At 42.1% G+C, this 26,712-nt stretch overlaps 1 protein-coding gene across 1 annotated transcript; it reads right to left on the reverse strand.

The window, feature by feature from the left end:
* Positions 1 to 540: 540 nt before the first annotated feature.
* Pdcl2 (phosducin like 2) lies at positions 541 to 22,966 on the reverse strand. Its single transcript, XM_051170513.1, has 5 exons — positions 22,846 to 22,966; positions 20,669 to 20,759; positions 9,518 to 9,661; positions 6,616 to 6,824; positions 541 to 692 (listed from the first exon to the last, which is right to left on the reverse strand). Exons 1-5 carry the CDS (start codon positions 22,874 to 22,876, stop codon positions 541 to 543), a joined length of 627 nt encoding a protein of 208 aa, XP_051026470.1. The 5' UTR covers positions 22,877 to 22,966.
* Positions 22,967 to 26,712: the final 3,746 nt, after the last annotated feature.

Here is a 26,712-nt window from a genome sequence, read left to right on the forward strand (position 1 = left end):
GGTGTGGCATTGCATGCCTGTAGTGCCAGCACTGGGAAGCGGAATGCAGGGACCGATGACAGGGTCCGGGACAAGGGTTCCTTGCTCAGCCAGTCCAGCTTTGCTATGAGGGGTTCTTTCTCAGAAATTAAGATGGAGGGCAGTTAAGGAAGACACCCTAAGTCAACCTCTGACCTCCACATGCACATTCACAGGCACGCACACCTATATACACATAGGTGCACACATACAAAATGTATTAACTTTATGAAGTCATATTTATTTCCTTCCATGGGCCTTTCAGGAAGTAATTAGGCTACACAGAGGACTTTAAGCATTTGTTGGTTTTGTCCAACATGAGTCAGAAAAAAGTCACAGAAAAATAAGGAGTAAAAGTTCATATTTGCAATAGACAATATTCTTAAATACCTGGAAAGTTTCAATTGACATGTAGGCTATAGTTCTTTCATATAATTAAAGTTATACATTTTACCTTATTATAAAGTCAATAGGAAATAAAGCATTCAGTTCATATACTTGAAAGCTATTTATTAACTAGTTCTACTTGGCATCATTATCGCTGTTGGAGCTATCACTGTCATAAATAGAAATGTTTCTAATTGAAGACACCATCATATCTGCAATGCCTTTTTTGGGGTTTTCTTCCAAGTCAGTCTGTATTGCGCCAACTTCTGATAGTTTCCATTCAAGTTCTATAATAGAGAAAACCCATCATTAAACTGAATAAAAATGGAGATGAATTTCTCATCTACACGAAATCGAAGCTGACTTTGATACAATTAGCGTGTAATTGTGGCAGTTGAGATGGCTCACTGGGTGAAGGTGCTTGCCAGCAAGTCTGACAAACAGCCTGAGATTGATCCTTGAGACCCTCATGTGAAGGGAGAAAACTGACTTCTAAAATTTATCCTCTGACTACATGTACAGTCATGCCAACCCACACACACACACACACACACACACACACACACACGCATACACGTACACACACACATGCATATGCACACACACACCAGATAAATATTTAAAAATGTGAAATAGAAGATACATTTAAACTGAATGACAAAGTATTATACTATCAGAGTTACATTGGGTAAGGTTATCCATTAGTAGGGAGAATCGTTAACATTCATCTTAAAGTGACTGAAAATAGGACTGTAGAGATGGCTCAGTAGTTAAGAGCCCTCGCTACTCTTCCAGAGGTTCTGAGTTCAGTTCCCAGAAACCATATGGTGGCTCACAGCCGTCTGTAATGGAATCTGATTGCTTCTTCTGGTGTCCATGAAAACACAGCATTCATATACATAAAATAAATAATAAACCTTTTTTTTTTTTTAAAGTGACTGAAAACAAGAAGGTCAAAGGTGTACACCATAAAGTTAATAAGCCACAGGTGGTGGTGAGTCAATGTGATGGTGGGTCATGCTGTAATCCCAGCATCTAAAAAGCGGAAACAGGAGGATTGCCACAAGTTCCAACCCCCTCGCATAAAAAGAAGAAAAGAAAGAGAAAGAGAAGAAAGAAAAAGTGGAATAAGCTTAAGGAAAAGTAAAACTAGGGGATATAATAAAGGAGTATGGTAAGAATAGGAAAGCAAAAGCAATGGAGATGGCATCAGAATCTAAACTGCGTTTTTGGAGTAATTAGCAACTGGGTGCTGGCAGGAATGCTTACGAGATAAAGGAGAGATCAGGCCACAAACAATTTACATGGCTTGTGACCAAACTGACAAGATAGCATCATTGCCTGGGCATCAGATGGGCAAACACAAAACAAAAATCTTGGCAAAACCAAGATCGAGTACAGGAGAGAATAACTAACTGATTCACAAAGATTAAAACTCAATATTTAAGAATCCGGAGGCCTGTTGGGAAGACACACATACCAACAAACCTGAAAAAATAAGACTTAATGGAAGAATTTTTTTGGAAAAAATATAAATGCCAAACTAGATCAATGGACAATAAAAAATAATAAAGTTGATGTCTCTAAATGTCCTATCCCTGCAAATCTATCATTCTGTTATACTTATTAACTAAATTCTGTATAAGCAGAATGTTGTGGGGAAAATGTGATATATTTTAAACAAAATAGGAACAGTCACTAGAACATCACTTATTTTAAAAATAAAAGATTTATTTTTATTTCATGTGCATTGGTGTTTTTCCTGCATGTATGTCTGTGAAGGTGCCCAGTCTCACAGAATTGGAGCTACAGACAGTTGTGAGCTGCCATTTAGGTCCTGGGAATTGAACCTGGGTCCTCTGGAAGAGCAGCTAGTTCTCTTAACTGCTGAGCCATCCCCCCCCACTAGGATTTCACTATAGCAGCTAATCTATAAATATTCTAATAAATACATGATTTTCATAGACTTGATTATAGATAGTTACATTACTATGACGCTATGACAAGAAGAACACAGTAGAGATCTCAGAAATAAATTTAAGCAGATAAAAGTTACAGCAGAAACAGAAAACACTTCATTCCATGCACCAGGATGGCTATTTCTGGAAACAAAAACTAGCCCGTGTTGATAGGATCAGGGAGAACTTAAGAGCTTTGTGTACTGACTGCGGAGCAGAGTATAATGTGGCACAGCTAGTATGGAAAACTGTGGCAATTTCTTTTAAAAAAAAAAAAAAAAGTAGAATGACTGTATGATCTGGAAATTGCAGTTCTGGGTATTGGCAGAAGGATGGAGGCAGGAACTGCAAGCGGTGTCTGTCCACTCATTTTCACAGTAGCAGCACTCCTTATAGGAGAGACCTGACTGCGCATCTGTGGATGAATGTGCCGGCCTCCAAAGGGAGGGGATGCCAGGCAGGCCGCACATGCCTGTACTTCTACTATTAGGGAGGCTGAAGCAGAAGGCGTACAAGGTCAAGGCCAGTTTGCGCAAGATCCCATCTCAAAAAGAAATGTGTAGAATAAGTCAAGAAAAACAAGACTGTGAAAGTTCACATTATACATATTTTGCAGATTAAAAATAAATTTTAAAACAGTAGGAAATGAAATTTCAGTAAATGGCATTGGAGCAACAGAGTAAAATTAAAATTAAACCCATCCTTTTTAATACTTCATTACAATGTTATTTAAGACCTAAGCTAAATATAAAACTATTATAAGAATATATAAGTGAGCCAGGTGGTGGTGGCACACACCTTTAATTCCAGCACTCGGGAGGCAGAGGCAGGGGGTTCGCTGTGAGTTCAAGGCCAGCCTGGTCTATAAAGGGAGTCCAGGACAGTCAAGGCTACACAGAGAAACCCTGTCTCGAAAACAAACAAACAAACAAACAAAGAATATATAAGTGATACATTTTTCCACGTTGAAAAATGTATACCTATATAATGGTTTTTAAAAGCAAAGATAAGTACAATATAAAAAGGTAAATAAATTTGACTATGGCAATATAACATTTGCCTGACAATTAAAATAAAGCTAGAACTCGGTATGCACACCTAAAACCTCAGCTATTTGAGAAGCAGAGGAAATATTGTTTATGCCTAAGAATCTGAAGCCAGTGTCTCTATCAAAGATAAAGAAAATGTTGGCCTGAAAGTGGTAGAGAGCTTGACCTCAACCACATATACCCCAGAAAAAAAATCTGAAGCGGTAAGCTACTGAGAACCTGTGAATGGTGCCATAGAGCAGTGGGTGGAACTTCATACACTTCTGCAACTCAACTGAAAAATGGACGAAGCAAATAGAAGAGACCAAATGACCAACATCTACCAAAGACTGCTTAACCCCACTGGCACCCCAGGTTTAAATAGTGACAGGATGTTTTGTAGCAATGGCATTACAGCTCAGAGGTAGAGCTCTTGTCTACTATGCGCAAGGCTCTGGGTTCGATCCTCAGTGCTGCCAAAACCAAAAAGGTAACACTGTACATCCATCCATGTTGGGGGATGATGGTCTGATGTATTTTGATTAATAAAAAGCCATCGTACAGGGGCAGGGCAAAGGAGATAGATTGGGCTAGGAGAGAGAGGAATCCTGGGAAGAAGAAAAAAGGCTGGCCATGAGGAAGAAGGAGACCTGAGGAGAGGAGAGGAAGGCCGCCATGGGTTAGCAGGAGGAGAAGCACATGGCCGGTGTGGATGGAGAATCCAGCCCAGATGAAGGTCATTAGCAAGTATTTGGGATTATGGGTGGGAGGTAGCTTGATAGAAGTTATTAGAAGCAGATGGCATGGGATTGAGGCAGGGACCCCATGCCTGCCCCACTATGGGAGGTAATTTAGAGGATTGCTATCTGGCCCTCCCCAGGTTAACTAAGGCTATCTTAAAATATAACAAGTGTCTGTGTCTTGATTGATTGCTAGCTGGGCCTACTGATAATACAGATAATTTAAAAACAATAAGTGGCATCCAACATGGTAGGCATGTCTCCACACTCTTAAAAATCATATTTTGTCATAGTCTAAAAAGAATCACCTTGACAAAATCACACCAGCATAACAATTCTAAGACCTGATAGAGATATGGGTAAGTGAGAACTCTCATCCAGGGCTGATGAGAGGAGAAATCAATGCTATCATTGGTAGAACCTTAGCTCACATTTCCAGTACTGTCCATTACGTCTGCAGTCAGGGGAGAGCAGTGGGTACATACGTGCTCAGCTGGGCTCTCCACTCATACACCGCAGCACCCGCTGCCTAGGGAATGGCAGCATCCACAGTAGATGGGCCTTCCACCTCAACAGAATAATAGTAATCCCCTCAGAGACATGTGCACCTCTCAGCTGATTCCAGCTTTTATCAAGTTGACAATTGACACCATCGCAGACACTCCCCTAGTGGCGCTAAAAAGTTTAAAACCCAAAGAGAGATTTTTCACAGTTGGGCACGAGGGTGGTCACAGAAGACTTGTCATTAAAAAACTGCAATCAGCTCACATTCTCTCAGAGAGTGACAAACACATAAATTAAGATGTATTTAATGAGAGAAAGATAAGATTTAAAGTTATTAAATAAGATATGAAAGGAAGAGTTTGAAAAACTATTGTTGAACTTAAAAAGAAGAAAAATTCTAGAATGATATACTATCATTTACTGAATAGTCAAATTTATAATGCCATCATTCGCAACATTCCTATGTGTGTATATATATGTGTGTGAGCGTGTGTGCTAAAATACATATATGTATATTCACATATACAATATGGCTAGAGTATAAGAAAATGACTCAGTCCCTAAAACAGAAATATAGGATAACCATATGGCCTAGCAATATAATTCTGAGTATGTTACCCAAGTCATTGGACAGATGGTCCATACATCCATGTTTGAACAGCATTATAACAGCCAAAAGGTAAGAGCAATGCAAGTATCCATTGATGAAGGACGTATACCTGCCATGTGGCCTATGGAGACATTGGTCAGTGCTAAAATAGGGAAACCATGGCACTTTCTGAAGGGATGCACCTTGAAGGCATCATGTTAAATAATAGCAGGCACAAAGGAGGAAAAACCTAGTATTATCCTTTTTGTATGTGTCTAAAATCATCAGCTTCATAAAGACAGAACGTAGATTGGTGGTTTCCAGGGGTGGGAGAAAGGGTTCCTGTTTAATGGGTCTAGAGTTTCATTACACAAGGTGATAACAGCTGTGGAGATGGATGAAACTTACAGCAACACAATGTGAACATTGGTGTCAGTGACTGGTGGAACCAACGTGATGATGATAAAGAAAAGATTTCTGCTTCATAAAATAGGATAAAACAGTATCCAGGTGTGGAGGAGTCAAAGGGATGACTTTAGGAGTGAAAATCATTTTTTTTTTTTAAGTAAAGAATATAAAATCCTGTGCTGTGTGCTCTAGAAAGGAAAATAATAGAAGACCGGTTTTCCATGCCTGTCCCAAAGATGAAGATCCCTAGGGAATTAGCCATCAACAAACAGTGTACCCTGTGAGTGGGTGAAACAGTGAACCCACAGGCCAGTAAGTCCACAGAGACGGGGAAGTCTTAATCAGTCCAGGAGTACATGGTAGGAGAAATGGAAAGGAGACGAGCCTTAGGAGTAGTGTTTGGACCAGGAGAACGAAGGTGGGGAATTTAGATCAAACGAGGGAGTGGGAGCACGGAGGTCTGTCTGGTCTGCAGGGACAGCCCAGCCTGGCTGAAGCTGACCTTACACAGAACTGAGGAGCAGCTGCAGAGGTGGACTGGATTCTAAACTAGGTGACTGACATTTTAAAGGGATTTTAGACAGACATCATTAAGAATTTTAAGCACAAAGTATTACTATAAGCCTGACAACAGCAAAGCTCATCTGGAGGGATTTAAACATGGAATTGAACGGGGGCTGGGGAAATGACTGGAGCACAGAACCCCAGCACCCACATGGCAGATCATGAGGGCCTGTAACTCCGGTTCCAGGCAATGCAACACCTGTTTCTGGCTTCCGAGGGCACTGGGCATGCACAGGGACACAGGGACACAAACACACACAGGCAAACATTCATAAACACTAAACTAACTTTTAAAATCTTAAAAGGAGAAGAAAAACTAGGGGGAAACTTTGTTTCAAAGAAAGAAACTTTCATACTTGTTCATTTAGAGAAGTTTCCACTTGTTAGTTTTGTAAACATTTAAAAAATAACATCATTACCTTCCAGCTTGAGACTTGTCCCTCCACACTCTATAATTCCGATGAATTTGCCTTCTATCTGGCCATTTTTATAAACAAAAATTGTTGGTAAACAGTTGTCATGGTAGTGTTGAATACAGCTGTTCACGAAGGCTTTAACAAATTTAGTTTCTGGAAACTTTCTTGCTAGGACACTAAGATGCTGATTAACCAACAAGCACATGGGGACACTAAAAGAGAAATGCACACGGTAATACTTCAACCAATATTTGCTCCTCTTAGCCTTGTAAAATTAGTGAAACCTCTCTATTGCAACAATAGATCTTCCCTTTCTATATTAAAGCATATTCGCACTCTATGCTGCAACTTTTAGCAAAGACGGACTGTGTTAGCATCCTCTGGGTTTTATTGGAAATAGCACTATTGCCTGGGAAGGATGCTGGTGCAATGAGAAACTGCTACCTAATTTACGTAAACTATGTTCCACTTAACATCACTTTAAGCTAGTTCCTGTATGAAAGGCCATAGGACACCATGGAAAAACAGGGCATGTCTAGGAGTCTGTGACAGTCCTGAGTTGAAATAAAGGGATCCAATTCTTGTGTCACTCAACTTCATTTCATGGGTGCTCATATACGGAGTTTCTTATCTCAGACATTTTTGTTGTTTGGTTTTGTTTTTCTGTTTTTGTTTTTCTTTTTATGAGACAGGGTTTCTCTGTGTAAGCTTGGCTGTCCTGGACTCTCTTTGTAGACCAGGCTGGCCTTGAACTCACAGTGATCCACCTGCCTCTGCCTCCCGAGTGCTGGGATTACAGGTGTGAGCCACCACGCCCACCATGTGCGCCTTCTTTGACGTTCTTGACCCTAACAAATTTCGCACACAGTCTTCCGCATCCTGGATGCCAGTGTCCAGGATTACTCCTCATCTAACAGTTAAAACTGACTGAGAGCAGGAGCCCAGCTTTCAGTTCTTCCTACCCCACCCACCCTTCAGCCCACCCCTTCGCTCCTGCTCTGTCGCTCGGAGCTTTAGCAGGTGAGCCCAGGGCCACTCACTCCCATCTTCTTCCACAGTCTTTGGTTTTAGTCCACTTCTCTCTCCTGTATTTTCACTTTCTCTTCTTCAAAGACTTTTTCCATTTCATGTAAATATATTAAAGTTCATAAATCTTAGGCTTTTTTAAAAAAAGCAAACCCCTTATAATGGCACACCCCTTTCTAATGACCACAGTCTTTCCTGTAGTCACAATTAAGATGAAAAGGCACAGGAAAAGAGAGTCCTGAAAAACCAACAACAAAAACCAGCCTCTTGTGTTTCGGTTGGCTCTGTTCTTAGGATGCTCTCTCATTCTTTAGTTTCCGTGATACCACGTTCTACTAACTTCCTTTTAATCTCTCTGACTTCCCTCTTCTGTCTCCCAGTTAAATGTAAATTTTTTTGGGGGGTGCTGTTTTTGTTTTTCTTTTATTCTTTTCTTTTCTTTTTATTTTATTTTATTTATTTATTTATTTATTTTTGAGACCAGGTTTCCCTGTGTAGCCTTGGCATTCCTGGACTCACTCTGTAGAACAGGCTGGGCTCGAACTCAGCAATCTGACTATCTCTGCCTCCTGGGTGCTGGGATTGAAGGCATGGGCCACCAGGCCTGGCTATAAATGTTTCTTAAAATAGCTAATAGATTTCATTTCCCCTTCTCACCCAAACCCATGCCCAAATTGAAAGAAAAAATAAACTGATATTTTTTTTTTCAGTATTTCTTAAATTGGCTCAGACCAAAAATCTCTCTAGGTGTCTACTCAGTAATGGAGTCACATCAACTCCCTCCTCTTCCATGGCTCTCCACCTTGTCTCCTTGCCCACTGCTTTACTAGTTCCTTAGCTGAGCTCCACTGTTACCAGAAATCTGTTAGTAAATTTCTTAGCCGTGTCCACCCTTGGTCCCACTTCAAAGGAAGCACAGCACAGCCCGAGACTGCACACTTTGACTGAACGTCAGAGCCTTCAGTGGTTCTCCTCCCTGGCGTGGCATCAACTCTGAACTAGTTGGTGCAGCTTCAGAAGGTCTTCCATGATTTGGATACTGCCTCACACAGTTCCACACTGTATGACCTGACACCCCAAACGCTGGAAGCTTTGTGACGCTTCTGACTTCTGTACTTCCGCTCACATTCTGCTCACATCGTACAGCCTAGGACACTGCGTTCAGGCCTGTCTACCTTTCCAACCTAACAAACTTTTTTTCCCTTTTCTAATACGAACACCAAAGATGAGAACTTGCTGTGAAGTTATTTCCTCGAGGTTTAAACATTTGCCCTTGGAAGGAAGCCAGGACAGGGAAGAGGTGGGGAGGACTTGGGGAGACAGATGGGATACAGGGGCATGAGACCATAAGACTCAGGAAGCTAAGGAAACTTAAGAAGTCAGAAACTAGAAATTTACACACTATCGAGAGCTCACAGGTGCAAGATTCACACGCCTACACGGTTGGTAGGGCGCTTACCTAACACGCATGAAGTCTTGGGTTTGATCTCCAGCACATCATAAAGCACACATGATGGTGCACACTAATCTCGGAATTCGTGGGAGTGGAAGGAGGAGTGGGAGTTCAAGGCCATCCTTGGCTGAGTTAGAAGTCAGTTCAGTGGGGCAGGGGTCGGGGTGGCAGGGGTGGGGGGGGTAGATATAGGAGGTTTTAATTACCAGTGATAATTTTTCTTACAAATGTGGCATTCTTCAGATAAGAAATGAAAATATTTCAGCATACTTAACTTAATCCCTAAAGATAAAAATTCTATATTATATTCACGTGTAATGCGTGTATCTTTTCTTAAATAGTCCTCGTGTAGGCATCCTAGGCCCTAAGGCTGGGAGCGTTTTTAGAGCATCACGACACCAACATTCCAGCAATTGTGGTAATTACCTCGATCTGTATAGGTGGATTACAACCCACAAGTCTTTTTCTGCATTTGTGACTTCATTCACATACTGATTTCCGGAGATTTCTCTCAATTCCCCAAATTTCTGTTTCTTCTTAAGTGCTTTCCATTCCTGGAGCCGCTTTTCTCTAATTAAAACAAAAATGCTACGTAAGTATCATAGTCTCTTGTCTTTGTGTATTTATTCTCTCTCTCCCTCTCTCCGTGTGTGTGTGTGTGTGTGTGTGTGTGTGTGTGTGTGTCTGTCTGTCTGTCTGTCTGTCTGTCTGTGAGTTTGTGTGTTCTGGGTGTTTGCATGGGCCTGAGGAGGACAAAAGGCCTCTGGTTCCTTGGGTACTGGAGTTACATGCAGTTATGAACAATCTGATGGGGCTTCTAGGAACTAAACCCAGGTCCTCTGCAAGATCAGCGAGCACTCTTAACAGCTGAACCGAAGTGTATATTCTTATAGGTCAATCAATATCCAATAATAACTTAGAGTAACCAACGTGATGCCCATACACAACACTGAGAATTACCTAATAACCACTAAAGAGCTTATAAAGCTATTTCTCTTTTTGTATGAAAATTGGTACTATTGTATATATAGCAACTATTGACTTTGAAATTATTTTTACTTAAGACTAGGTGTTGTGTAACAATTTCCTCTGAGATTGAAACATTTTTCCCTGCAGTGAAACTCCTTAAGCAGGAAAGGGGGAAAAAAACCCTCAAGAACCACTTCAGGAAGTCCCTGAAATAGACCAGACGCCCTAGGCCCTGCCTGCTAGAGTAAGCTATAAAGGCAGCAAGACTCTCAGATCAGACCAGCTGCCTGGAAGAAACAAAAACAAGTTAGGCTACCTGGAAGAGGCTTATATCAACTGCTCAACATTTGAAAGGTGACTCTCCAACCCACTGAGCTGCCTGAAGGCTGTGCACTTTGATCCAGGTTTCCCCGACCTGCTTTGTGAGCTATCACCAAGGATGGGGTAGGCCTTGGTTATGCAATTCTCTTTTGAGGCATTTGTGTTCCTTTAATTAACCCCAATAAAATGCATTGGTTCACCAAACTGGACATTGGTATCCATACTTCGTTCTCTTGTGGGTTCTCTATCTGGGGTGAGTAGATGCGTTTGTTCCCTCTCTCCAGGAAAATTTTTTTCATGCAATAATACCTACTGTTTAGGTATTTGGTTTTTAAGTATTGGGCCAGCAAATTATTTTTTCTTTCCTTTTTTTTTTCCTTCTTCTTTTTTTTTTTTTAAAACAAAATTATTATTTATTTATTTTATTGCATAAGTATTTTGCCTGCATGTATGCCTGTGCACTGCATTCATGTCTGGTAAGGCCACAAGAGGGTATCAGACACCCCAGAACTGGAATTTCAAATGGTTGTAACCATCAGGTCGGTGCTAGGAACTGAACTTGAAGCCCTCTGGCAGAACAGCCAGGGCTCGCAACCTCTGAGCCCTCCACTCCTCTGCAAATTCTTCTGTTAAAAAAAAAAAACCAAACAAAACAAAAAACAAACAAACGAATAACAACAGTGCCCTTTATCAGGGAATACTCTGAGCAATAGCACTATTGCTGAGTGCTTGCCGCATTGCCAGGCACCACTTTAAGTACATTAGCTAATTTAGTCCTTGCAAAAAAGTGATAATGAAGTCAGTATTGTCATTATCCCCAGTTATATGCCTATAAAAACGGCAAGCTGCTATGCAGCCCAAAGCCTCTGCGGCCATCTAGAATTGTCTGTCATTAAGATAAATGCATTCCAGGCAGAGGCAGCAGAGCTTTAAATGTCTGGTCCAGCACTTCATAGTAGCATGAACTTGGGCGACTTATTTAACTTCCCTAATTTCCATGTTCCCTATTTCTTTGTGACATTAAACCACTAATACCTGGCCACAGGGATCGCTGAGGATTAAGTGGCCCAACAGGTAATCTTCACTGGCAACCTGACCACATTAGGAGCCGCCTCTACATAGGCTGGGAGGGGGCAGCATTTCCAGAAGGTTCGGTTAAGGAGGGGACATCAACCCTGAGTGGCTGGCGCTGTTCCATTGGCTGGGGTTCTGGGCTGCCTTAAAAGGACTTGAGCTGAGCTTCAGTGATCGTCTCTACCTCCCCACCAAGATGGACACTGCTGTTAATGAGCCAAAATAAGCCTTTTTTTTTTTTTTTCCTTAGGCGGCATTTGTCAGGTATATTACCACAGCAGTAAGAAACGTGATGCATTAGTTTTTCAGCAAGGTGTGTGGCACGAAGGAGAATTCGGTAAACTTTTATTCATTATTTATTCACCTATATAGAATGTTAAACCTTGGTTAGTAACTCAAATTTGCACACGTTGATGATTAAGCCATGCTTAAATTTATTAAGAAACCTCAAGTAGTTTACAACACACCTGAAAGTTCCTGTACGGAAGTTTTCTAGGGTGAGTGGAGTGTGATTTATCCTGTGCTCCTCTCCCTTTAAAGGGTCCCTGGTTGCTTTTTTTTTTTTTTTTTAATTTAATGAATTTATTCAGATTACATCTCTATTGTTATCCCAGTTACTTCTTAACTGGCCCTTTTAACATTTCTTAGCCCTCAGAACTGCTTGACTCTATGACCTTCGAGGTTGGTTGCCTCTTGGACTTCTGGGAACAGGAGGGGACATTAAAAAGCCAGCAGGGACTGACCGAGATGGAATAGAGTAAGAAGAGAAGGCAGTGGGTGCAGAGCTGGGCTAGCGGAGTGGGAAGAGCAGTTGCAGAGCACACTGTGAGGAGACAGCTGAGACAGGGCAGGCCATGCTGGGCGGACGGGCTAGGGCAGTTGTTACAGTGTGGAGCTGCTCGTACTGGGAGAAGGGACTGTGTCAAGCAGACTGATATGGAACTGAAGGTAGGAACGGCTGGGAGGAATGGTTAAAGAGGCTGGTCTAGAAGCTAGGACCGTTGGAAAAGAAATTAGATTCAGGGATCTCTCCCGCCCCCCCTTTTTTGTTGTTTCTCTTCTATCTTGTGTTAGGAGGTGAAACCAGGGTGGGGCGGGGTATAAAGGATGAGAAAAAGAAGAAGCCCCAAAGTAGCAAAGAACAGCTACAGGCACTTGCTTGTGTGTCTCTATATTTAACTCCATCTTTTTATAATCTGTATTATTTTACAACTCGTCACGTTTTACCATATGTATATATGTGTGCATGCATGCAGGCCCAACTGGGTGTGCATATATATGCCACTGCACCCGTGTGGAGATCAGAGAGCATCTTGCAGGAGTTGCTTCTCTCCTTCCAGCATGTGAGTTCCAAGGAACAAAATTGGGTTACGGGGCTTGGCAGCAAGCACCTCTACCCAGTGAGCCATTTCACTGCCCTCATTTTCTGCGTTCTTGATGATCTGGCATCTAGAACTTTGCTAATCCTTTAGGGAATACTCATTGCAGAACTAGCTGGTTGTGAGAACGAGCAAACACTTGCCAGACAACACATTCTTCACACGCAAGCCAGCCAGCTCTGAAAGCACACCCTCAGTGGCTCTTTATTCTCCCTCTTCCTCTTCCTCTCCTCCTGTCCCCCTCTCCTGACCCTCTCTCCCACTCCTCCTCTCTCCCTCTTCCCCCTCTCCCTCCCCCTTCATTGCTATCCCCTTCTCTCTCTCTCTCTCTCTCTCTCTCTCTCTCTCTCTCTCTCTCTCTCTGGTGTCAAAACCCTGGGCTCAGGTAATCCTCCCATTTTAGCCTCCCAACTGTTTGAGACTTTGGGCATGCACCACCATGCCTGGTTTCAATCACCTCCCCACTCCCTGCTGTTTTTTTTTTGTTTTGTTTTGTTTTTTTGTTTTAATGCGGCTCCCTGCCCTAGTCATCCCAGAACCTGCTACCAGATGACTAACAGACCTCGCCCAGAGCCCACCTACATAATTCAAGCAGCCAATCACAAGCCTGCTTCCCTCTGCCTTGCCAGTCCTTTCCCACAGAACCCACTACAAAGTCCCCTTGCTGCATTTGATTCTCAATCTGTTCAGGTATGACCCCTCTATGGACCCATGTGCCACGGTGCACCCCTGACCACACTTGTGTTTAAAAAGCAAACAAAAACTCTTGCTCATGCTTCAGAACTCACTGGCCTCACTTCCCAGGTCAGAAGCATGCCAGATGAAAACTCACTTTTCCGTAACGATGGAGCCCGGAGCAGAACACAATGAGCCCCAAAGAGAATAATGATGCAGAGCTAGGATGCTGTGAGGCACCTTCTTATTGATGCAACCATCACCTTCTCCTCCCCCCTCACTTCCCTTGCCTTCTCACTGGAAAGGTTAGGACATGGGCGTCAGTCCTGCCATCAGAAAGACTGCTCAGTGGCCTGCATTTTTCACTTAACGATCAAATCAACTATGGTTCGCACACACAGACAGAAAGCCCTTTAGCTCTTTTAAGCACAAAGGAACTCAATCTGGGAAATTAAGCGCTTTGCAAACTTGCTGAAAAGGCGGAAGGAGTAGGCTCTAGGCTGGGCAACCAGGAATGACTCCCAGAACAACACGGCAAAACTGGTCTGCCAAGGCTTTCTTTGCCGCAATCCAGAAACTGGGGAATCTAGATTCCAATTGTTGGCCCAGATATCAAATTACTCTAAGACTCAGAGAGGCACAATGACAATTTGCTGGCACGCGGAGCCAGGCTCCCTAGCAACAATCTCAGGGGGAGAAACTGCTGCCAGAGCAATGGCTCCAGAATTATGACGTAAATTCTAGGTTGAGACCACTTCAATGGATGCTTTAGACTTTTTCCCCTTTATTTTCCCCACTGCTTTCTCCATTTAATTTAGCGCTGAACTCAAATATCCTGTGGGTGTGTTAGCAGAAGCTGAAACACATTTGGCATCCTTGCTGCAGGACACTCTTCTAGCTCCTGTGCTACTGTCACACGCATCAAGAGAAAAAGGAACATATGTCAAAGAGGACAGTTTAGGATAATTGTCAAAAAATATACTATAGATATGTTAATTGCCACATTTATACTTTTCTTCTTCCTTGTAGCTACAGGAGCATCTGGCTTAATTCACTTGTTGCTTTATAGCTGGTTACCTACCCAGTGGTATTTTTGTCTCTAATTTCTTCTTTTCTTTTTCTTTTTGGTTTTCTGAGACAGGGTTTCTGTGTGTAGCCTTAGCTGTCGTCCACTCACTCTGTAGACCAGGTTGGCCTCAAACTCATAAGAAATCCAGCTGCCTCTGCCTCTCAAGTGCTGGGATTAAAGGTGTGTGCCACCAAAGTCCAGCATTTTTTAATCTCTAATTTCTTGACTAAGATATTTGTCATTTCTTTATCGTACCCTGAGGCTTGGTTAGGACCTAAGTATCGTTATAGATTAATCTTCTGTGGCTTGCAGCAAGACTACGCTTCCTTGTAAGACTAGACTAGATTGTAACCAACGAGAAAGGAGTGTGAATGCTATGTCTCTCTCTGGTACTTAGTCCTCTATTACAATAAATTGTATTGGTTCAGCCTAGGAAGCCAATAACTGACACAGAGTCTGAAACATACTTTAAAGCTGCCCACACTACACTGGGAAGAAGCTAAACTGATTCTAATCTACTCCTAAACTAACATAAACTACTCTAAACCTCATAACATACATATATCCCAAGCACTTGCCAATCTGATCCTCAGACACTTCTTCCTCCTTCCCCATCAACTGTCAACCCTCTTCTTTCTCCCTCTCAACTGTCAATACTTGGCTCTGCCCCTCTCTAGGAAGTCCCACCTTCCACTTCCTGTCCTTCTGCCCAGCGGATTGGCTAAACAGCACTTTATTGACAGTTGTTATATCCACTCAAGACATTCCTCTACAATTCCCCTTTTTATTTTAATAATAAAAAACTTTTACCTATACATTTATATCATTACACCTATATACAATATATATACACAAGAACCACAAAACAATCATTATATTCATGTTATACTCATAACGTTTTGCTGTCTTCAACCCCATCAGAGACTTGAGAAGGAATAAAGTTAATTAACTGAGTAAATAGAAAGTGCAGCTTAGCAACTTCCAAAATGAAGAAAATGGCAGAGACACATTCCCTGCCTGAATAGTCACCCAAAACTTTCTAACATGTTGGAGCATCATCTTTAGCCTTCTGGTCCAGTATGTCTGACAGACACATTTGTGAAGCAGGGACTATTGAGGACTTGCTTAACCTGTCTTGGCAGAGTTTGACTGTCAACTCTGTCCATTTCAGGCAGAATTCTGTCTGTGGCAGAAAACAAGGACATTTTTGCCCATTGGCTGGTTTGCCACATCTGAATTTATCTCCATAAGGAGGTTCCCCGATGCTCATTACCTTCTTTGAGGCAGGCTGGGTGTTGCCAGGAGTCAACCTGTCTCATTTTCAAAGAATCCTCAAAACAATAAAAATTTCTTTAAATGCCATAATCTATAGGTCTCTGAGGTTTTCTAAGACTTTATCTAAATATTTTACCTTACCCATCTATTGAACCTAGGATGTATATTCTTGTGATAAAATTGAATAGTAAAATTAATTAAAAATAAACTTATTTTACATCAATATATAATATTCTATACCACTGTTAAAAAATAGCAGTGTGAGTAACAATTAAGGCCTTAAGTTGATAAGTAGACTAAAAAATCTACCTTTAATCCTATCATCCCCATATATTTCTCAGAGAAAAATCCATGAGTCCAGTCTCATTCTCTCTCTGAATAAGACCAATAATAATATAACCAACTCCCAATGAAAATAAATATCCATAGCCCAAAACCTTACCCAACCCCTCCTAAAGGGAAATGGGACGGCGTTCTCTTTTTAAGGCTTCTTCTGGCTGATTTGGGACAAATAATACCTATGTAGGGGCCCAAATAAAATTGGGAAAATGGTTAAACAAGCTAGAGATAGCATTTGTGGTCCCCTCTCTAAATGTTGAGAAATTCAGGCTTAATAAAAGTCCTGTGTGGGACAGTCTGAAATGCTGGACCAATTGGAATCAGGAGCTTTCTTCAAAGCTCTCCTGGGAGCTGCTCTGTTCTGATGACAAACAGCAACTGAAGCACGTGTGGATGGGACACGAGGCATGCGGGATGTCAGCTTCTCAGCCTGCTGCATCCTGTTGGGTCTGGTCCAACATCAGTGTCTGGTACTTTTGTTCTGAAGTTATATAACTTCTCACAAGCATTACACAGTTCTAAAACTATAAATGCATGAGGTGTGCAGGATGCACAGAACAATCGAGGCTGGTTCTGTATTTTGAATTCATGTATGTATAGACTGACTTAAGTTAACAGTCTCCCTTTCATTCAGGTCTGTTTTATTTTGACCTCTTTCAAAGAGGAAGTATAATATTACCATTACCAAAGAACATACAATCATTAGTTAATTGAAATCAAAACAAGATTGTATAGTTCTAAATGTCATTTTCTAGGCTCTGTGGTGCCTGATGTATAGGCTAGGCTGCTAACTGTATCCTGTTTTAGAGACAAGCTGGTTGCCCTGAGCAAAAGAAGAGGCATTAAGCCTTAAATAAACTTATGCATACCCTAGGCATCTTGTACCTAGGTTTTTACCTTTATTGAAGGTGTTTTTGTCTTATTCCTTCTCTCCATTGGGAATGGATGCTTCCACCTTTTAAACTGTATATAATCTCCCATTTTAGAGTTTATGCATAACGTAGGCATCTTGTACCTGGGTTTTCACACTTATATAAACTTTCATTTTAGAGTTTATGCATACCCTAGGCATCTCATACCTGGGTTTTCACACTTACATAAACTCCCATTTTAGAGTTTATCCATACCCTAGGTGTCTTCTACCTAGATTTTTACATTTGTTGCATGTGTTTTTGTCTCGCTCCTTTTCTCCATAGAGGGTGGACACTTCCACCTTTTAAACTAAATGTCCTTCTCTAGGCTCTATGGCACCTGATGGATAGGTTGGGCTGCTACCTGTCTCCCAATAAAATGTATCCCATTTTAGAGACAAGCTGGTTGCCCTGAGCAAAAGAAAAGGCATTAAGGTTACCATTTTAAGTATATGAATTTTAGCCTTTGAGTTTTTGGGACCTAACCAGGCTGATGTGTACTTTGTCCTCTGTAATTCCTCAGTGTCTCTTTGCATCTGGTGTGACTGCCACCTGTCCCCCCTGAAAGTAGCTCATGTTTAGAGGGATAAACCAGCTGTCCAGAGCAGTGACACCTCAACTCAACATACAAAAGGTTTTCAACATTGGAGGCATGTAGTTTTACATGTCTGTTAGGGAAAATTTTGTTGGTTTAAATCCTAGGCTGTTTTTGCAAGTAACTTATCAGCAGGGGTGGGGCCGCACCCTGTGGAGACCAGGCTGGTCTAGAACTCACAGAAATCCACCTGTCTTTTTCTCCATTGTGTTAAGATTAAGGATGTGTCTCACCACCACCCTGCACAAATATTTCATCTTAATTCCAGTCAAAATCTACAAAAATCTCAAGAGTTAACAACAACAACAAAAAAGTCTCGGGTCAGTCGCATCAATTTAGGCCTCAGTAAGTGAAGCCATGTCCACCATTCTTTAGAATTTAGTTATTGCAAATTCTCATAGGTGGACCCTTTCCAGAGAGAGCTGACAAATACCTTGCAGCTAATAAGTTCTGAATTTCAGCCACTATCAACTCTATGGAAAAAGTTTGGTACTTTCTTCCCTTCTCACTGTTGGTAACTTGGCCTGGCATCTCCCAGCTTTCTGCCTTTCTCTCTTAACAACAAAACCAAGAAAAGGCCAAAAAGGATCCAGGAGCCTTCTGCCATAGTGAGTTGGAGAGGAACCATTGCAATCTACTGCCCCGCGCCCCCCCCCCCCAACACACCAAACTATAACAAAGTATCCTTTTAAAAGGCTGTGGATACACTAAACACTATGAGCACCAATTTGTTACAATAAATTGTATCGGTTAGGCCTAGGAAGGCAATAACTGACACAGAGTCTGAAACACACTTTAAAGCTGCCAGCACTATGCCAGACAGCAGAGTCTAAACAGACTCTAATCTACTCATAAAGTAATATAAACTACTCTAAACCTCATAACATACATATATCCCAAGCATTTGCCAATCTGATCCTCAGATGCTTCTTCCTCCTTCCCTGTCAACTCTCTTCTTTCTCCCTTTCAATTGTCAATACTTGGTTCTGCCCCCTCTCCAGGAAGTCCCGCCTTCTACTTCCTGTCCTTCTGCCCAGCTGACTGGCCAAACAGCATTTTATTGATAGTTGTTACACCACCCAGACATTCCTCCACAGTCCTCAGGTGTCCTGTGCATCTTCCACACAGATCCCTGACTCACACAGAACACACTCCAGAATTCTAAAGTTATACAGCCCTAGTGAAAAGTGCCCAGGCCACAGTCAGTGCCTAGGAAAGAGCTGCTTAAGAAAGTTGTAACAGATGGATCAAAAAGTTAAGGAACTTCCCAGCACTCCTTTATTCACTTAGGAGGAAGAGGCAGGTGGATCACTGAGTTCAAGGTCAGCCTGGTCTACAAAAGGAGTTCCAGGACAGCCAGGGCTACATGGGCAAACCCTGTCTTGAAAAACCAAACCAAACCAAACCAAACCAAAAAAGTTAATAAATCACCACCACAGTACAATTGAAAGCATTTTAAAAAGAATTTTATTTGTTTACATTTATATATGAGTGTTCTAGCTGCACATGCACCTGCCTGCCAGAGACAGTATCAGATTAGGCACCAGATTCCAGAGTGGATGGCTGTGAGCTACCATGTGGGTGCTGGGAATTGAACTCAGGACCTCTGGAAGAGCAGACAGTGCTCTAACCCACTGAGCCATCTCTCCAGCTCCCTTGAAAACATTTTAAAATGACTTTCATTTTATTTATGTGTATGGGTATTCTGCCTACATGTATATCTGTGTACCACTGTGTGCCTGGTGCCCATGGAAGACAGAAGAAGGCATCAGATCCCTTGAAACTGGAGATGGCGATGAGCCTCCATGTGCATGCTATAAAACCAGGCTCTGGAAGATCACCCAGTATTCTAAACCACTGAGCCTCCTCTCCAGTCCCAATTAACTTTTTGATCACCACAAATAAATCCTGTATCCACTATGATCACCTCCTATTTGTTCATTTCAGTATCTTGTATCTAATAATTTTCTTTCTATTTATAGAGCCTTTTTCTGACTTGGTTCTTTCTCTTATGAGATTTTTCAAAGTTCATCTATTTGGTAGTTATTATTGCTACCATGCCCAAGGCAACTGATTAGAGGAAGAGTTTATTTGGGCCTACGGTTGGGAGGGTTAAGAGTCCATCATGGTGGGAAGTGTGCTGGCATGGAGGCATAGCAGCCAGGGGCCAGAGCAGGAAGCTGAGCGATCACCCCCTCACCTGCAAGCACCAAGGCAGAGAGAGCAAACTGGAAGCAGGGCAAGGCCATGGACTCTCCTCGGCCACCCCCCCCACATCCCCCTCCACCCCCACCCCCACCCCTCCCCCCCCTAGCCCCCCCAACCCAGTGACATAGTTCTCCACCGAGGCTGCATTACTTCCCCATATAGCATCATTAAACAGAGACCAAATGTCCAAATATCTGAGCCCTTGAGAAAAAAAATTCTGCATGTTTCATATTACAAGTGCTGCAGGTAACAGCCCTCCAGAGAATTCAAGAAAATTTACTAAGATGGAAAACACGATGAAGGGTGTCACAAACTCAAGCAACCAAAAGAAAGACTCAGAAAATCAAAAGGTAGGACTGTTGCTATTATTGATCCAGAAGCAGATTTAAAAGACAAATGAGGAAGAAAGAACACAGCCTAAGGGGCCTGCGGGCCACCGTCCAGCACGTCAGGGTACTACTGTGGAAGTCCCTGAAGGCAGCAGACACAGAGAAAACACTCAGAACATTTTCAGAATTACTGGCTGATTGATCCCCAAATGTGATTAAAGACACAAGTTTAAAATCCAATACATTAGATACATTTCAAGCAGGAGAAACCCAAAGATGCCCATGTGGTGGCTCTGCAGAGTCACACTGTCACAGCAAAGGCAGAATCGTGTGAAAACAGCAAGAGAAAAACAAGTTATGGCATCATGTAGATTCTCAATAAGACTATCGGCCAGTTTCTCATGTAAAATGCCACAGCAAGACAATACTGTACCTATATATCTCTATGGCTTTTATGTCTTCTTCGTCAAATTCATCTTCAGCTTCTTTGAGCTGTGCAAGTGTCATCTTTTCATATGGTTTCACTAAAACATAAATTTTAGGTAATCAAATTGTCCAAACATTATTTTTACTTTATAATTAACATTTAGAAAACCAATGAAATAAACAAAAAACCAAAACCCACAACCGTAACAGCTTAGGGGATGGAGATCAACAGACTCTTTAACAAACCTGCAATAACCAGCCAAAACATGCTTGCATATTACATAAGCTGTAATTAATATTAGCATTTTTTGATCCCCGCAAAGTTCACAGAACTGACAGGAAACTTTCGAGAGTAGATGGGAAAATCAATTAGATCCCGCAACTTTAGGTTTCCCCCCCCAATCCTGGAACTATTAAATAAGATACTATTCAGCCCAGGTAGTGGTGGCGCACGCCTTTAGTCCCAGCACTCGGGAGGCAGAGGCAGGCGGATTTCTATGAGTTCAAGGCCAGCCTGGTCTACAGAGAGAGTTTCAGGATAGCCAAGGCTACACAGAGAAACCTTGTCTCAGAAAACCAAGCCCCCCGCAAAAGGTAATCTCGAAGTGGAGCGAAACTGTAGAAGAATATCTACATATTCTTATGTGGGTCTTGTAGTGGATATAAACATGTTTTTGTTTTGATTCTAAATGTGGGATGTGAAACAGACTTGTGTGAGGATGTGCCATGTTTACCCACTGGAAACAGACTTGTGAAAGTACACCTGGTGTTTGTCCACTAGAAGAGGAACTGCCTGTTATGGGGGCATGGTCTTTGCCAGCTGATAAACATTGTAGCACACAATCTGAGAGGATATATATGCCCCAAACCAGAGTCTTGGCTTTTTGGTTTTGGCATGGTTTGGCTGTTTATCGCTCCACTTCGAGATACTCCTAGAAAGAAATGCTCCAGAAAACTCTTTGAGGCTCTGAGTTCCAGTTGCTGTGGTTGCAGTCAATTTTTTGCTAAATTGCTGGTTTGCTATTTAATCAGTCTGCTGGAACCCTGGCAATGTACAGTGTGATTGCTCCAAGTAACTGACTCTAAAAGGCTCTACTTCCGGCCCCATTAGCCTCTTTTCTCTCCTATCTAGGGTAGGTGCTTTAGAATGGAGGTATAGGTATTAAAGAACCCCAAGCAAAGTAGGTTTGTAAAAGTTCAAAGCCTACACCAAATGCTCAGCCCTAAGAACATACATACAGGTAAGTAATATTATAGAGACTGAACAAGCTATGTTAAGAATATATGTGTATAGACATATATGCATGCATAACAATATGCTTTTAAAAAGAGGCCATAAATTTGAAAGAGAGCAGATGGTGAGGTTCTCATCCTGTGAGACCTTACCCAGGGATCCTGGTTTTAAAGAGACCTTTGTGGACTCCGGCACTTCCTAGGAATGGTGTTTCAGAAAAGCTGCTGTTGGGCCAGGATCCACACTCTGAATATTTAGTCAGTTGAGGCATCCCCGTGGCAAAAGAAACTTTTGTGATGGTGTACTTGTTAAGAGTCCTTCCTGTGTGTGAACAACACACACATAACACACAGGTGCTTTGGCACTCTGGTGCTGAAATGAACCAAGCATTCAATGTCATGGCTGCAGCTGAGCAGCTGGAACCCAGAACCTTGATGTGTTCTCTGGAGTGTTTATTTCTAGGAGCATCTCGAAGCAGAGCAATGAACAGCCAATTGACAGGAAGTGATGCCAAAAACAAAAAGCCTAGCTTCAGAGAAAATATATATATTTACACACACACACACACACACACACACACACACACATCCAGAGCCTGTACTAGGATGTTTATCAGCGGGCAAAGACCATGTTCTTTTCTAGTAGACAAACACCACATGTCCTCTCACAAGTCTGTTTCCAGTGGAAAAACACTGCACACCCTCACACCCCACACTTGGGATCAGAACAAAAAATGTTTAGAACCACTGCAAGGCCTTATAGTTTATGTTAGCTGACATGTGCCTTTCAACATACAAATCAGCCATTTGAGGTGGCAGTCTCCTAACTTTGAGAAGATCATCAGTGTTTATAGTAAATGGTGTCTAATTCCCTCTCCTCCGTTCACGGAACACATCTTGCTCCCTCCATTGCACTGCCCCCTTCAGGCAGCCACCAACCGCACGCCGTACCCATTGCCTCCTCCTGTAAGCGTAACGCCATCTCTTCTATTTCATCTTTCGGTTCTTCTTTTGGAGGAAGAATACCAAAATCTCTTAAAATTTCATTCCATTCTGTATCTTCATTTGGATCCTACACAAAAAGAAAGAGGCCATTAGCCTAGTTGGGCGCTGTGAACTGTGCTGATAAAACTGACGGGAGGCGGCGCGTCCACATACACAAAGCTGTTCCCGGACTCTACAGCCGAGGCTTGGAGAACAGACCTACTTCTCCCAACAAGAATGGGACTGCACGCTTGGCTTAGCAGGACGCGTCAATCCTCAGCATTACCGGGGCTGGCCAGATGGCTTATCTGGTAAAGGCTCTGGTCACACCAGCCTGGTGACCTGAGTCAGGATCCAGATTCTGTGGAATAGTGTCTTTTAACAATTCTAGAAAACTTCTCTCCAAATATTCCTCAACCTCTTTGTAGTATTTCCCTATTCCTATTTTATTGACATTAAAAAAAAAAAACCTCATTCATAGATATTTTGAATTTTCACATGCTCTACTTGTTTTTTTTTTTTTTATGAGTTTTGTTCTTTTAGTGCAAAAATGTTTTATTTCAATGTCAAAAACAATATGTTTTTCTGACATGCTAGAAATTATTTATTAACTAGCAGCTTAAAATGTCAGAAACTATGGCTAGAGAGACAGCTTAGTATCTAAGAGCACTGTTGCTCTTGCAGAGGACCTAGGTTAGGTTTCCAGCACTCACATGGTGGCTCACAATCATCCCTATTCCAATTGTAAGAGATCCAACATCATCTACTGACCTCCGAGGGCCCTGGCATGCACATGGTGCAGATGTTGGCATGTCTGCTGTGCTAGTCAGGCCTCTGTTGCTCTGGGAAACATGACAATTGCTCGCAACTTGGGAAAGAAAGGGTTTATTTCAGCTTACAGATTACAGTCCTATGTGAACTGGGACTTAGTGACTCTGCAGTGTGTGCATTTCTTTTTCTCCTTGGCTTATTGAATTTTACGTTTAAAGCTTTTCAGACACTAAAAATGTAGAAAATGACGGACATCAAAGTCCTATCATCTTTTGTCAATTTCATAGTTTTTGAGGAAAATAATGACCTTGAACAATGGCTTTGCCCACAATATACATATCACTGTCTCTCTAGGAGCAGACACTTTGAAGTAATATTTGATGGGCATTAGTGCCCTGTTTTCAATGACTACGGTATTGGGGTTTGTGACAGAAGAGTGGCAAGCCAGCATCTTGGTGGCATGCAGGCTTCAACCCAGAGGGGTACAACCTGGCTAGAGCTGTGGGCCTGAGCAGTGTGCAAAAGTGACTTTATTTTTTGGCTTCAATGTTTATTTATTTATTATTTGTGTATTGTGCATACGTGTGTACCTGTATGGATCTATGTGCATCATATGCATGCAGTGTCCACAGAGGCAGAAAGCGTTAGATTCCCTGAAGTCACACGTGGCCGTGAGCATCCTGATATGTGTGCTGAGAAACAAACCAGGTTCTGTGGAAGAGCTGTAAGTGTTCTTAACCACTGGGCCATCTCTCCAGCCCCTTATTATTATTATTTTATTTCTTAACTGAAAATAGCCTTTTTTCATACAATATATTCTGATCATTATTTCCTCTCCCTCAAATCCTCCCAGATTCTTCCAACCCATCCAACTTTAGAAAACAGGCAGAAACAAAACCAGAATAATAAAAAAAGGGAAAAACATGATAAACACAAACACAGAGACACATACACAAAACAAAATCCATAATAACACAAAGTCAAGAACCATAATATATAAGCAAAAGGGCAATAGCTTTTTTTTAAGCCCCAAAACAGCAGTATGAAAGAAAATCATCTCTAAACATTCCACTGAGTTTGCTTGGCGTTTGCCCTCTACAGCTGGGCATGGGTCTGCCCTTAAGTGTGTCTTACATACCATTGAGAAAACTAATTTTTTCTTTGCAAGTAGCTGTCAACTAGAAATAGCTTCTTGCTTAGGGATGCGCCTGCCCACTTGCTCTTCCCCTTCTCAGTGCTGGGAGCCCTTCTGGTTGGACCTGTGTAGGGCTGCCACATTGCGAGATCACATGTGCATCAGTCCTGCTGCATCTGGAAGATGCTGTTCCCTTGGTATCTTCCATCCTCTCTGGCTTCTATAATCTTTCTGTCATCTTTTCCCAGAGCTCTAAAGGAAGGGATTTGATGAAGACATCCCTGTAAAAGTAGCTTTTACTTGCCTGATTTAATTGTTGTCTTGGAAGCTTATTGCTAACTTAGGCCCAGCCCTGGAAGCTTCTAGCATCTGTACAATCTAATCTAGGCCTACAATTCTTTCAGCCTCTGAGACTTACTGCTGAATTAGTTCATCCTTTCTAGTTCTTGCTAGCTGGTTCAACTCAGCTGTTCTGGCTCAAACTCCTCTCCACCTGACTGATTCAATCTGGTTTCTCTCAGCTTCTGACTGAATTGCTCTGCTTGACTGAATAACTCTAGCAATCTGTTCTAATCTTCTGGCTCCTTCTCATTCTCTGGCTCACTTTGTCTTCACCTGTGGCTAGCTTGTTCTCACTTCAACCTCTCTCTGTAAAACTCTCCTGGTAAACAAAACAAAACAAAACAAAACAAAAACTCTCTCTGAATTCCATGGATGAAACTGCCACAAACTCACCTCCACTGCACAGCACTGCCTCAAAACCCATTGACTCAACCGAACTGTCTGAACAGAACTGAAAAGCATTTAGAGATCTGCCTGCATCTGTCTCCTGAGTGCTAAGCTTAAAGGCATGTACCACCACACCTAGGCCTACGTTCTGCTAACTTGCTGTATACCAGGCTGGCCTTGAACTCAGAGATCTGCTTGCCTCTGTCTCCTGAGATGAAAGCTGTATCTGTATTCCAGCAGGATCACACAGACCTCGAAGGTCCTTGGATGTGATCTCTGGCCAGAGCAGCCATGGTCTGAATTAAAATTCCTTTACACATCCCATTTGTGAGTGTGTGTTCCAACGTCTCTCTCTCCCTGCACACTGTCTAGCTGTGGGTCTCTATTTACTTTTTCCATCTACTGAAGAAGGAAGTTTCTCTGATGGTGGCTGAGCAAGACACTGATCTATGAGTGTAGCAGAATGTTGTTAGGAATCATTTTATTGATATGTTCCTTTGGCAGAATAGTACTTTGTTTTCCCCTAAGCCCATGGCCTATCTAGTTTCAGGGTTTTGGCAACTTTTTTTTTTTTTTTTTTTAACATATGAAGTCCCACTCTGTCACCTAAGCTGGCTTCCAAGCACCATGCCCAAATATCAACTGTTTTTTACCTTGTAAAAAATACATAATATGAGGATGACCATTTTAGGCCTTTATAGACCTATGGTACAGCAGAAAGAAGAACAGCCACATCGTGTGCCTCGCCGCACCATCCTCGCAGGCTTTCCAACTTGCCTGTGCCTTCTGAGACTACCCTTGAGATTCCACATATTTTTGTTTTTGTTTTTGGGTTTTTGGGTTTTTCGAGACAGGGTTCCTCTGTGTAGCCTTGCCTGTCCTGGACTCACTTTGTAGACCAGGCTGGCCTCGAACTCACAGAGATCCACCTGCCTCTGCCTCCCGGAGTGTCAGGATTACAGGCGTGTGCCACTGTGCCTGGCTTCAATGCTTGCAAAACTAATGCTAGAATTTGACCAAAACCAAACCAAACCAACCAAAAAAGTACCACCAAAAAACAAAACAAACAAAAACCCAAACCACTGAATCTATAGATTGCTGTCAATAGTTTTGAGTTTTGACATTAGTGATATAACAAGGATCCTTGTAATTGGATTCCTCAAGAAGATAACATGTTAGGAATGAAAAGGGGGCACCCG

The sequence above is a fragment of the Acomys russatus genome, chromosome 28, assembly GCF_903995435.1.
Source record: "Acomys russatus chromosome 28, mAcoRus1.1, whole genome shotgun sequence".
Classification (NCBI taxonomy): Eukaryota; Metazoa; Chordata; class Mammalia; order Rodentia; family Muridae; genus Acomys; species Acomys russatus.

Coding starts and splice junctions, on each gene's coding strand:
- Pdcl2 (XM_051170513.1), bottom strand. CDS start 22,876: ATGGCGTTACGCTTACAGGAGGAGGCAATGG. Junction 6,825..9,517: donor ATCCACCTATACAGATCGAG/GTAATTACCACA, acceptor TTTCTCTTTTAG/TGTCCCCATGTGCTTGTTGG. Junction 693..6,615: donor GACAAGTCTCAAGCTGGAAG/GTAATGATGTTA, acceptor TCTCTATTATAG/AACTTGAATGGAAACTATCA.